The following is a 13,154-nucleotide window of genomic DNA, read 5'->3' on the forward strand; positions in this document are numbered from 1 at the left end:
AAATTAACAATTGCTGTAAAACCGCTTCATGTCCAGAGGTTTATTCACTACATTTCTTGTACGCATCATTTGTGTGTTAAGTTTTAAGTTCGGTATGAGTGGTCGACACATAACACCAAATATCTCTGGACTTTCGTCAAAAACACAACTCATACAACTACTGCAACCCACACAAGACAAAATTAAACTCTAAACACTGTTTCTGTTCTTCTTCTGCATTGGTTGTTTTTTCACTTTTCTCTGGACCTTTTTAATCGTTTGTTCTTTTTTTGAAGTCATTTGTAGTTGTGATCAATAGTTCCTTGATTAATCTACCCTGTATTTGTTGAGTACTTTGTGTTGTGTTCAGTTGAGCACTGTAATTCTTTGTTGCCTTTTTTGTTCCTTATATAATTGTTTTTAAAGAGTTTACTGTTGTGTTTGGTAACTTATCATGTTCATCTTTTCGCTCTGAGAAGTCATTTGTGGTTGAATTTCTTGATTCAATATTGCAATAAAATATAGAGATTTAAGATTTTTTTTTTTTTTACAATACCATATCGATAATCTAAATTATGAAATGATCAAAGTGTTCTTTTTTGGGTTTAATTAAAAGCTAGATGGCAGCAGTCATTACGTCCTCCACAGCTACAGGAACAATTACTGACTGAGGACGAGAGGATACAGTAAACTCCAGCATCTTTTAAAGCTGATGTTTGGACATATTTTGATTTTAAAACTAATACAAGTCACAACTTCATCAACACTGGAGTCAAGTACTCATACAATACTACAAATATATCCTTGTTCCTACAGTATCACAATATTGCATTGTGGCCCCTGTATCGCGATACATATTCTAACTCCAGATTCTTGCCACACTATGTGTAGTGTAGCACAGGCTTTTCCTTGATTTTCTGGCTCTCCTGTTGTGTTATCAGTTTTATCTTGATCTTTAAAATATATACTTTATTGAATATTGTTTTGATTGTTTAAGCGCTTTGTGACCCTGGTCTGGAAAAGCGCTATACAAATAAAAAGGACTTACTTACTTACTTACTTACTAATGCTAGCATGCTAGCACTGTCACCGGCTGTTGAAGACGACATCAGGAGATAATCATCATGTTGTTGATGATCATTGAGGATTCATACAGCGCTGGGAGTGGAATTGCCGTAAACAATCGCCCACTTCAGGAAGTTCTTGGGATGACGACCTCCAACGGTCTTGAGCTCTCCACCACCACTGAGTCACAGCAAGACTTAAATCCGGTAAATCGTAAAAACTATTTTTTAACACTAAAGGGAGATGTTAATCCTGAATTTCACGACTTGGCCTTTACGTTGCGGCAACGGAAGGGATCTGGAACTTTTTTCCTTTATAGCAGTGAGCGAGAGCATCTTCACCGAGGAAACAAAGAGAGTATTCAGGGTCTGGAGACATGTGGATAGCAACTGTCTCGGAACCCCGAGGACAGCGACCTGGAAGGCCGACTCGGCTACAATGTTGACACGTTATAAACATCGTTAAAAGACTTATGATGTCGTCGGGGCTGATTATTTGGACGACTTCTTCGGCGTCAATTTAATAACCAGGCTTTGTTGTTAATAACTCACTGGCGCTGATGCGATCCAGATGTGCGCGCCAATCCACGACCTTAAATACGTCGGCGACGCCGGATTTATTAGCAACCTTCACGCGAAGCGCAGAGACTGTCGCCGGGCGATTTAGTCCGACTCACTCAACGGTTCCAGCTTGATGCCTTCGACGGTTTTCCAGCCGCTGACATCCAGATGGAAGACGGAGCGAGTTCAACATCCTTCAGTCATCATCGCGTTCTCAGCAATTAGACCGCAACGACACCAGAGCATTAGAGCGCAGCAGCAGGGAGTAATTTACTCCACTTAATAGCCCCGGGTTTCGCCTGTCAGGCGGCCCTGTTCTCTTGGAGTCCATCCCAAAACCCACACATGCTGAATTGGGTTTATCGGAGCTCAAACTGTTGATGGGTAAAGTCTCGTTCTGCTCCGAAACATGTGTTTTGAGTCTCATTTCTGCCTGTGAACTTGTTTCTGTTCGTTCGGTCTGGCAGCGTCGCCGGGCTTTGAACCTCCGTACCTGCGGGATCCAGACCTCACAGAGCGATTGGCAGCAACAAACAAGGGAGTCTCATTAATAATCATTTCCACAAACATCCAGCACAATAACGTCTTACTCCGGCTGCAAACATTCCAGCCGGGATCAGGTTCTCTTTAATGAGTCGACGTTTATCAGGGCTTCAGAGCCACGGAGAGAAACTTCTGCCCCGAGAAACCTCAAAACAGAACCAGAACCAACATGGACCAGCAGCTGCAGAGGATCGAGGGAGGAGGAGGAGGAGAGCTGGAGAGAAACGAGGGTCAGTTTCAGATGACCAGGATGGTGTCATCACTTCGCTTTTTTCATCTGTGTTGCATTTTTGGCTTCTCTTGCCTCACTTGTTGCTGATTTTTCCATGTGTATTGTATTGTTTTTTCCCTTCATTTTCTGCATTGTAAGCAAGTAAGTCATTATTATTTGTAAAGCGCCTTTTTGTGGTTCTTGAATAATAATGTTGTAGCGTTTGTTTTCATGTTCAGAAACTTGTTATTTCGTCTTTTATAGTAGTTTTTACTGGTAGTGGTGTTAAAAAAATATATGTCCACAAACATCTCGATGTTCTTTTCCTTGATACTGTATCAATTATTTTTTTAAATATACTGTACGTAGTGTTGGCTTGGATATCATATTGTATGTTTGTTTACATTTTAATAATGTGTGTATCACAAAATAAATTCTATTGCATGTCAACTTTATGGTTGTTTTACTGTCATAATATTGCTAAGCTAACAGAATTGCTTGTTTCTGCTGTATCAAGTCATTCCCGGTGTGTTTAGTCATTCGATGTTGTGTTTCATTGTGTTTACTTATGCCTTTATGTTGTGTTTAGTACTCGACTAGGTCATATGTGTTTGTTAATAAGTAGTTTGGTTTATGTTACTTGTTTTGTCATTGTATTCAAAACTTTTGTTTTGTTGTCATCGTTTATTTGTGATTGTGTTTATCTGTAGTCGTCTCTGTTGTTTTGTTCCGTTTCGTCACATAATTTGCGGTTATATTTACTGATGTTTTTTTGTTTGTTATTTTATAATGTGTTGAGAAATTCCTTGTTGCGTTTGTAGTAATGTGTTTTTTTTCAGTCTATTGTTGTGTTTCTTAATGCATCGTTGCCTTTAAGATCAAAGGTTGGGTGTGTGTGCATTTTTGTATAATTGTCGGAGTAAGTCATCCGTGGTGGTGTTGGTGATTTGTTGTTTCTAGTCTTTCTTTTGTGTTTCTCATGTTCAGAAACTTGTTCTTGTATTCTCATGCAGCAGATGGAAGTCGACGTGGAACCCGACAGACTCACACTGCACAGTTCTGGACTCATTTGTCTCGCTGATCTCCAGCAGGGCCGACAAAGTGAATTATTGCTTTAATATGTAGTTAAATATCAAGTTTGTCCTCAAGAATCTGCCGCTTTTATTTATAACGTTACCGTTTCGAAGAATCCTTCATCCTCTGGACGACGCTGCGGGAATTCACGACAGGAAATATTGATACGAGCCGTCGGATTGACCAATGTGGCGTTTTTCTTTAGGAAGCGCGTTCTTCTTCACCTAGAAGTCTCCACTGTGAGGAAGGACCTACGACCGATTCATCCAGAATGCTTTCCAACATCTGTCTCAGGCTGAGGATTTATTAAATGCATCAGGAGTTCCACTTGGCATCGTCCCGGGGACATCAGCGCTTTAATGAAGTTAACATTTTTCGGGGCGCAGAGCAGCCGCCACAGAGGAACACTTCATTTCTCCCTAATTTCATTTAGTCGACCAGTCGGTTGTGAAAAATGTCGAGCGGCAGATGAGCCGCGAGAGATGACTTCACATCTGACGGGACAAAGACTTTCAGTCTGCACTGGGACGTCCACGCTTTTTCCAAGGAGACAAAAACTGCTCACGTGATCAGAGCGGCCGAATCAAGAATTTTTAAAAAGTGCAAGAGAAATTCTTTGACATGTGTCAGTGGACTCAGCGCTGCCACTCAGGTGGTAAAGAAGGGTCCAACTTTCATATATTTATTTCGTTAATTCCCTTGAGGTCAGTCTTGGGACGATCCCAGCTACTTTTGGTGAGAGGTAGGGGGCGCCCCAGAGAGGTCACCGGTCCACCACAGCACATATAAAAAGGATCCACCAAACACCACAAAAACATTGACACAACTATAATGTCGAGACTATCCAGGAAAAACGGTGGGAATGAGATACATTTTCCAATCTTAAATATGCTTAAATAAAATGAATATCCAACAGAATATTCCAGAACAAGTCTGGGTTTTACTTTAAAATAACACACCGACACCGACAGGAAGCACCTGCAGTCGTGGAGACCGGAGCGCCGAGGTCTCATGAATCACAGAGTTCCAAGACAACTTGAACCTTCCGAGTTCAGCATCATCGATTACCGTCACTTTGCATTCACGCGTTCTCCGCCGCGTCTCTCTCATCTCAGTGTGAGATGTTCCCGAAATACAAATGATGCTGGAACACCGGGGAGGACGCTGGGATCTCACTCATCCCAGACAAAGAGGCTTTTTCCATTTTCTGACTCACAAATAATCTACTGATTTTTTACCGTTTTGTTGAGTTAACCTTTTTGTTTTGAATGTCTTTTGTTGGGTTTTATTTGGAGGTTTTTTCTTTACTTTTGTTTCATGGACGTTGTAAATCAGATTATTTTTTAGTATTCCTGCTTATTTCTCAGTGGCTTATTTTTGTGTTTCATTGCTGAGTTCCGTGTTGATGATGGATGGATGGATGGATGGATGGATGGAGGGATGAACACACAAGAGTTCTACTATAATGACATATTTCTATTCTCACCTGTGGTCACCAGTTTAATAGCGGCTTAAAGAAAAATTCCAGAGAAAAAAATAGAAGCTTAGTCATCCAGGAGACACTCAAAGTAAAACTATTTACCCTCCAAGTGACACCAGTTGTGTTCGGACATTAGAATTTGGAATTTTTTGACAGGTGGGATTATAAGACAAGCATGAACATCAATCATCGTGTAGAACAGTGTGGGACGATACACTAATTTTAGCCGACTCAGCAGTAGCAATCTTCCTCAATGAGGCATCGTATCAGTTGGATTTTCAATATTTAAGTTAATAAGTTCGCTTCAATACCAGTTCTTTTTTCTACCAATTTTTTTATTTTACGATAAAGAAGATAAAAATTGGGAAAAATTGAATCTCATTTAAAGTTTATTTTTTAATGTACATACTATATCTGAGCGGCAATAACCAATAATTGATTATTTTTTTTACTGGCACCACCTAGTGGCTGAAACTACAATTATGAACATGAACTACATCATTAAAAAGAAAAAAAATGTAATGAACTAAGGCACTAAAATGAGCTTTTCATCAAGCAATCACAACACAGACACACATCAAAATGGATCAATATATAACTAGAACCCTTACTAACGGGCAGACAAACACTGCATCCATCTTATGAAGAAAATAAATCTACAGTAACCACGTATTTCTCTTTCGTTCGTAAATGGTTACGTTAACGTTAAACACGATCAAAGGCTGCATTATTAGATCATGTGATTACCTGTGGTTACCGAAACTTGGCACTGAAAGAAGTTCGGTACCAGCCCGATTCCTCACACAAGCGAGCGGCTTGTAAATGAGCCTGTAATGTGCAGCCTGATAAATGGGGTGGGAAGTTAAACACAACCTTAAATTGAGGTTTCTGGTTGTGTGGTCTTCAACATACCTGGAAACACGCTGCACCAATAAGAAGCAAGAGTTGGAGAAGCACTTCCAGGTAACCTAGCGGGGTCGGACGCTAAAAATAGTTCTGCAACTTTAACTTTCTTGTCCGTCCTGCTGTTGTAAGGCAGGATTAGGGACTCGTGTGATGCTGGGGGTCACATGTGATGGCGTCCAGATGTCGAATGAAAGACGTACAAGTACAAACGAAAGACAGTGTTTTTAAGACATATATACACTCTTTAAGAACATATTCAACATCAAAAAACTCTGAACACACATCAAATACAATACAATTAAAATAAAATGGTCTCTTTTAAAAAGCCTTAATGAAAAAAAAATAACAAGCAAAGGCTAAATTCTCTAAATAATTATAATAAAATGATCGCCTGTATTAAGGTAGACCTGCTGACTCGTTTGCTATCAGATAAAACGACAAATCAATAATAGGTCGAGCAATTATTGACATCTTTGCTTCAGTGGTGTTACTGATGTCAGTGAATACTGTTTGTAAAAAAAAGAAATCTTTTAAACTGCTTTAATTATCATACTCGAGTGTCATGATTAGAAACATTAATTACAACAACTTATTTTCAGCTGCTTTGTAACAAATGTTGCAAAATTATCTTAAAGTCATGCGAGTACTTTCACTAATTCTTATGTGAAATATGAATAAAAATCTGGGTTTTTTATAACGATAAAATAAATAAGATCCTCTTTTGGATCCAGAGACAACCATTTTTTTCTCGATATTCTGTAAGACTGTAAAACCAAGTCAAATTCGAGTCAAAATCCAGTCGTCTTAGTCAGTTACTTTAAGTGTAAGTTAATTCAAACTTCCCTTTTTAATGTAGCTACTGGAGCTCAGGTGTCGTCAGATTCATCTTCGTCCAAAAAACACTTAAAAAACATCCAAATACCTCCGTGGTGCTCGTCTGTAACGTCCATCTTGTATTGAAGCCTCGACATGAGGAATTCATTTACTAAACAAGTCTATATTTTTTAGCTTGTTTGTAGCAGGAGCTTAAAGCTAACATGCTACACAGACTTGAAGTACTCAAAGTACTTGGTAAAAAACACCAACTCTTAGTCGACATGGGGATGAAAATGACTGAATTTCGAGTAAAAAATAAAAAGATAAATCCGATAAAGCCCACGGCGACTCGTCTGGAATACATTTTTTTTAAAAGATAGAAAAGAAAAGGAATGTAAAGATAAAAAAGTAAATTCGGGTTTCGCTTCAAGGACAAACCTACCACATGTCCTAGTCGGTGGTTCGTGAAGAGAGCGTATGCATTTTGTCACTGAACACATAGAAATCTTGCACATGAGTGACTTCTAATACAAGGCAGTCCAGACTCTTCAAGTGTTACTGGAATTATATATAAACGTTGTGTTGGGTCTGCGACTTACATCACGGTCAAATTGTTGGCCCTTTTAAAAACACACGTCTGCTTGACCGATTAAAGCTACTTTCCCAAACCTTCTTTTTTTTTGGTTGATACTTTATTTTGAAACTGTGTTAAAAAATATAATATGATTTTGAAATCTTATATTATATATTAAATTGATATAAGATATATCTTATATCTTATATCCATTTAATATTTGAAAAAATATTGTTAATAATAATAATAATAATAATATTCTTGTGTTTACACTGAATTAAAATATTCGATATGAAATACCTCGATATTAGTTCATAGCGGATTTTTTGTTAATATATTTGTCAAATGTAGATTTATTTGTATAAATTGTGAAGATTTAAAACATTTCACGATGTTTCACACGGACTGCTGAGAGCGACTCAATGAGATGGACGGTTAAATAAAAGAGCAGAAGACGTACATCACGATGAATAAAGAGAACAATATTAGTTTATTCTCGTCAGGTCGCTTCAGAGAACATATTGATCCAGTTTGCTAAGAAGACTACTCTGTTTAATTACCTTTTAAATGTAGTTTATTTTTATTTTTTTGGTAATTGTATAACATCTAGTAGCTTTAAACTAATGAAGTCTAGACTAAAAGAGCCAAATGGATCATTCATTAAAAAACAAAGGAGGTCAAACAGAACATTTTTTAGAGACCAGACGAACACTTTTGGTCACATTAGCAAAAAAAGCAGAAAACTGAACTGGTGTTAAATCAACTACTCAAGCGTATTTCTCTCTCACAGCTGCCTCCTTGCTGCAGTGCTCTTGAGCAAAGCACACAAACCAACATGGCTGAAAGCGAAATCATTGGAGGATTCGTAATTGCAGGAAATTGATCGATTAATTAATCGATTTAATCAGCAGGAGGCGATTTGAATGACTTAAAATTAAACTGGAGTCCGTCATCGCAGGAGTCGAACCCCTGCAGCCCCAGACCTCGCTGCAGTGACGCCATTTTCCAAGATCCCGCAATGCAGTTTTTTCTTTCCTTGAAAATTTTACAATTTTCAAAATGCATTTTATTTCTTTATTTTCACGGGAGATTTGAAGGATTTCAAATATTGACGATAAATAAATTTAACTTTATAAGTCCATGTATTATTCAATGCATGTGTATGTGTATGTGTGTGTGTGTCTTAACCAAATATAAACATATCATTTAGATTATTTAGATAATATTTGTATTACTAATTTTAAACTACACTTCGATTGAACTTCCGTCTTTAAAAATATTTTTTATTAGTGAGAAATTTACCGAAAGCGTAAAATTAATTTTTGGGGCGTTGTCAGTAAAACAATATAGAATATTACATTTTAAAAAAGACTTTTCAATAATAATAAAGTCGTTTTTTTTTTTTTATCCGGACAGAGCATAAGATGTCAGCAAGATTAGGAAAAAATGACTTAAAAAACATTTTTCTTAACTTAAATTAAATAAATTAAAGCCAGTAGAAAGACAAGGTTTAAAAAAAGAAACGCGTTCGTGGTTTACAGGAACAGCTACAGATTACGACAGGATGAAGGTCATTTTGTGAGGAGAAAAAATTAATCTGAAATAATGTGCCAAAAACATATCCTATAAATCTGGGAACGTATTCTCAATCCGTCAGCGATTTACAAAAGAGTCACGTTTTATTCCTTGTGTTCAGTTTGAAGGTCAAAGTCTAAGAGAATTCAAGCCGACTGCCAGAATTCCAAATAAATCATGTAAAAAAAACTGATTTGTGGGATTCAAGTTGATATTTTGGATAATTTCCAGAGTCCATTGATCCAGTTGGATAGATTATCGTCAATCATTGAGTGGCAGGTTGTATTCTGATGGCTGGCAAAGACGTTTAATCTGGAACTTTGATCCAGTTTGAGATTAATTCTGCCTTTTAAAAGTGATAAAATCAGAAAAATGCAGGCCTGTTTCCACAGGCACAGGAATTTTAACTTGATTATGTGAACTCAAGTGAAACACGGATGGTTTTGTGTGTGTGTGTGTGTGTGTGTGTGAGTGTGTGTGTGAGTGTGTGAGTGAATACACTGGCCCACAGACCAGAAGCAGATGTGACCAGGAATAACAGTGGGATCACGGGAATGATACAACAGAGCGAACACAAACTCTCGCACACATCTCACGCTCCAACATTTGTAATTAATAACCTCCTGAGTCTGCGTTTCCATATGATACACAAACATTTTTCCTTCCTCGCCGAAGAAAAACTTCCAAATGAGAATTCCCTGCAGGATCACCATGATCCGACTACACCGCTTAACGCCATTGGAGCGTTCAGACATCCGACAGCCAATGGGAGTGCAGGACAGAGAGCAGCTAACGCTCTGCTACCAAGAGGAACATCAGAGAAACCACAAACAAAAAAGAAAAACACACTAATGCTATTTTGCTAATCAGGGTGACTGCGGGGGTCAGAGGTCACAGCAGAAACGGCAGCCAGGTGAGAGCAAGGTCAAAGTTCAAGTTCTGGGTCATAATCACTTCAGTTTGTGTTATCAAAATGTCAATGGCAGCAAATAAGAATCAATTTCCACAAATTTTGCTCTGAGTCAATTTTCTGCAGCACAGTGAGGAACTGGAGTTTTTACGGAATGTTGGGAACTTAAGACTTGCTGTAGTTCGACTTGAGAAAATAACTACTCAGTGGAAACATTCATAAAACACACATTTCAGTTCAATCCTAAATTAAATAACGTCCAAAAATGAAGTTTTAAACACTTTTAAACTTTTAAAGTGTTTGATTTGTTTTTTGTTTTAATATTTTCCCCATATTTTCAGGGACAGTGGGGTGACGGGGCCCCGCTGTCGGCCCTCGAACATGCCAGACGCATTGGAAAAAAATAACAATTCTACATGTCAGTATTATATGGATTTTAAATAGTAGATTATTATGAACATGGTTCGTGAAATGTATATATTATTTTTAGATACAACTTAATTAACTATTAACAGAAGAATTTAAATGAACTGCACCTTAACTGTGTTTCTGTCTAATTTGTGTATTTTTCTTGTATTTACTTTAATGATTTTAAAAGTCTATATGCTTTTTCTACGATACACATTTTTTTTCATGACACTTTTTAAAAGTTTTTCTTTTGATTTTTAAGCATTTTTGCGTTTTCAATTCCAGGCACGTAACTCGAAGGTTAGCTGCTGTATTTTGTAGACTTGAAATGTGTAAAGTTGTGACGCTTTTTTAATCGTTTTTTATTTATTTATTTATTTACAAAGCATCAGATACATTACCTCTACTCAATTTAAGAAGTTATTAGTGAAGTTAACGCAACAGGATACTTCATGCGTGTGGATCTTTCATAGTGTTTTAACTATTTATTTTAGAAAGCAACACTAAAATAAGGATGATAAATAAAGTTCGGGGTTTTTCGACTCCGTCCATCCCGGCTGAGGCGCCTCTCAGCGGGATCTCTACGCCTGCACTTTCTGCGCGGGTTCCGAGTCTCACCTGGGATTGGTGCTGTTCCAGTAGACCCCGTACCGGTCGGAGATGATCCGGTCGTCGGTGACCGCGAAGCAGAACCGGAGCAGAGAGCCGAGCAGCAGCAGCAGGAGCGGCCGCGTGCAGCGCTCCGCGAGCGGCGAGGCAGCAGCGCGCTGCGTCCCGGCGGCCATCCGCGTCTGATGGGTCGGGAGGGGGGACCAGGACCAGGACCAGAACTCAACAGGGGACACAGACTCAGAACCTCCGCGTGTCCCGCCGAGGGAAGAGCATGTGGTGTCGCGTGGATTTAAACGACTTGTGTGATCAGGACAATAAATCGATCATCGGCGTCATCAGGTGGATTTCTCCTGATCATGATCCAGAAAAAAAGAAACTTTCCCGGTGAATCTTCACGATGTCCTTAAATTGGACCGAACTCTCCTCCAAGTGATCGAACTGTCCCAAAGTTTCATTTTAACCCGTTCGGAGCCGCAGTGGAGTCCGCCGGTCCCCCATGTGTCTCCCGCAGGGGGGTCCACTGACAACCCGAGCACTTCTCCGTGAAGTTCGGTTCGAGTCCGCCTTGTGTCCGTTATGTGTTGGGTCGGAACTTTCCGCGTGTGTGCGCGGGGCTCGCGAGCATCACCCGGGAGCTCCGCCGGGTCTCTAACCGCTGCAGGGGGTTGAAGACCCCCGAGTCCAGTCCTCACGTGACCCTCCGCACGCTTTCTTATCCCGCGCGCGAACTTCTCGGAGTCGGACTTTTTCTCCTCCTCCGAGTCGGTACCGGAGCGGTATTGGGTTCAAACAAAGAAGAAAAGTGAGTCCGAGTGGAGGAGCGACAGGAGGAGCGCTCGCTCCGACGCTGACTCGCTGGCCTGGTACCTCCCGCGGGGGCGGGGTCTGTGTGATCCGCGCTGCTCGCTCTCATCAGGATCAGTCGGAACCAGGCGAGGTCCGAACCGTCCGCGGACAGCTGGGAGAATGAAGCACCAGAGCCGCGGTTCTGCTCCCACACAGACTCCTGCTGCTGCTGCCGCGTTTACAGACTCATCCCACGTCCTACAGATTCTACTGGGAGTCCAGAGAAAATGAAAAAAAAAAGAAAAAAGTATTTTTAAAAAGATTTAAAATTCCGCGTCATGTCGTCGCACGTGGTTGTTCCTGTCGTCGCCTGGAGTCTCGTGAAGCCCCAGAACATCAGAACATCAACTCCTGTGACCTTCACCTTGACATGCTAGCGCCTGCGTGTTCTCAACCAAACAGAAAAATTAAATGTATAGACAAAAGTCAAGTGTGACACAAATGTGACGCCATCTTGAATTTACTTTTGTGTTGAGTCTCAAAAGATCCGAACGGTACCGCTTGAGTCCCACTCCATCTCTAGTTCCATTCCAATTGTGAGTCTTGATAAATGTGACTAGATTTGAGTCCAAGACTTCTTTTATATTAGAGTTGGACTTTTTTAGTGACTTTTAGGTGACCCAAGTCAAAACTATCTGACTGCAAGGTTTCGGTTCGAGAGAGCAGGTGGAGGCGCCTGAGGAGGAAGGTCAACTCAGGTTCCTCGCTTTTTAAAAGTAGGTCTCCAACGGTTTTAAGGCTTTTGGTCCAATTCAAGTCTTGATTCAGGGACAGGATCGTTGACTTGTGCTGTGTCTCAAATCGCATACTAGCGTACTCAAAGTTAGTATTTTTAGTGCGTTAGTGCGTCTCAATTCTTAGTATGCGAAATTTAGTGCGCCATGCACACTAAATTGGCGTACTAACACGCCCACAAAACTCAGCATGGTTCGATGGACACTAACCACCCTAAACGGCTGCCATCTTAATGACGTTTTAAACGGAAGTTACGTCATATATAAATGCATATATATTCATATACTTACAGGTGCATTTTCCGCAGCAGTAGGAGGATAAACACGTCTTCGGTGCTGATACCAGCGTAAATATCTTGCGATTATTTAGATTCTCATATTTTTTCTTTATTTCTTTTTCCAAACTTGCAAAACATGCAGCCGGCAGGTTTCGGCGATAGCGTTCAAACAGCTGGTTGAAACATCGTTAAATAGTAGTAGAAGAAGAAGCTGTCGTGTCATTTCCGGTTAGTGTGTAGCAGCAGAGTTTGATTTTAGACATACTGTACTATCTGTGGAGAATTTGCGGACTAGTTAGTACGTACACTAAACTGATGCATACTAACTTCTAGTATACTAAGAGAAGTATGCAATTTGAGACACAGCACAAGACTTATTAGAGTTGGACTTTTAGTGACTTTTAGGTAACCCAAGTCAAAACTATCTGACTGCAAGGTTTCGGGTCGAGAGAGCAGGTCCTGAGGAGGAAGGTCAACTCGGGTTCCTCGCTTTTTAAAAGTAGGTCTCCAACGGTTTTCAGGCTTTTAGTCCAATTCCAGTCTTGATTCAGGGACAGGATCGTTGACATGGAGTCGTAAAGAA

The 13,154-nt window shown here is 39.9% G+C and overlaps 1 protein-coding gene across 1 annotated transcript in view; it reads right to left on the reverse strand.

Moving 5' to 3' along the window:
* efna2b (ephrin-A2b) overlaps nucleotides 1–11,514 on the reverse strand; it is an 89,155-nt gene extending 77,641 nt beyond the window's left edge. Inside the window, exon 1 of the mRNA XM_087784751.1 lies at nucleotides 10,720–11,514. Within this exon, the coding sequence (XP_087640877.1) occupies nucleotides 10,720–10,886 (167 nt within the window). The 5' untranslated portion in view covers nucleotides 10,887–11,514. The remainder of the gene's footprint in view (nucleotides 1–10,719) is intronic.
* Between the last annotated feature and the right edge of the window lie 1,640 nt (nucleotides 11,515–13,154).

The sequence above is a fragment of the Callionymus lyra genome, chromosome 2 (genome assembly GCF_982586985.1).
Source record: "Callionymus lyra chromosome 2, fCalLyr1.hap1.1, whole genome shotgun sequence".
In the NCBI taxonomy this organism is placed as follows: Eukaryota; Metazoa; Chordata; class Actinopteri; order Syngnathiformes; family Callionymidae; genus Callionymus; species Callionymus lyra.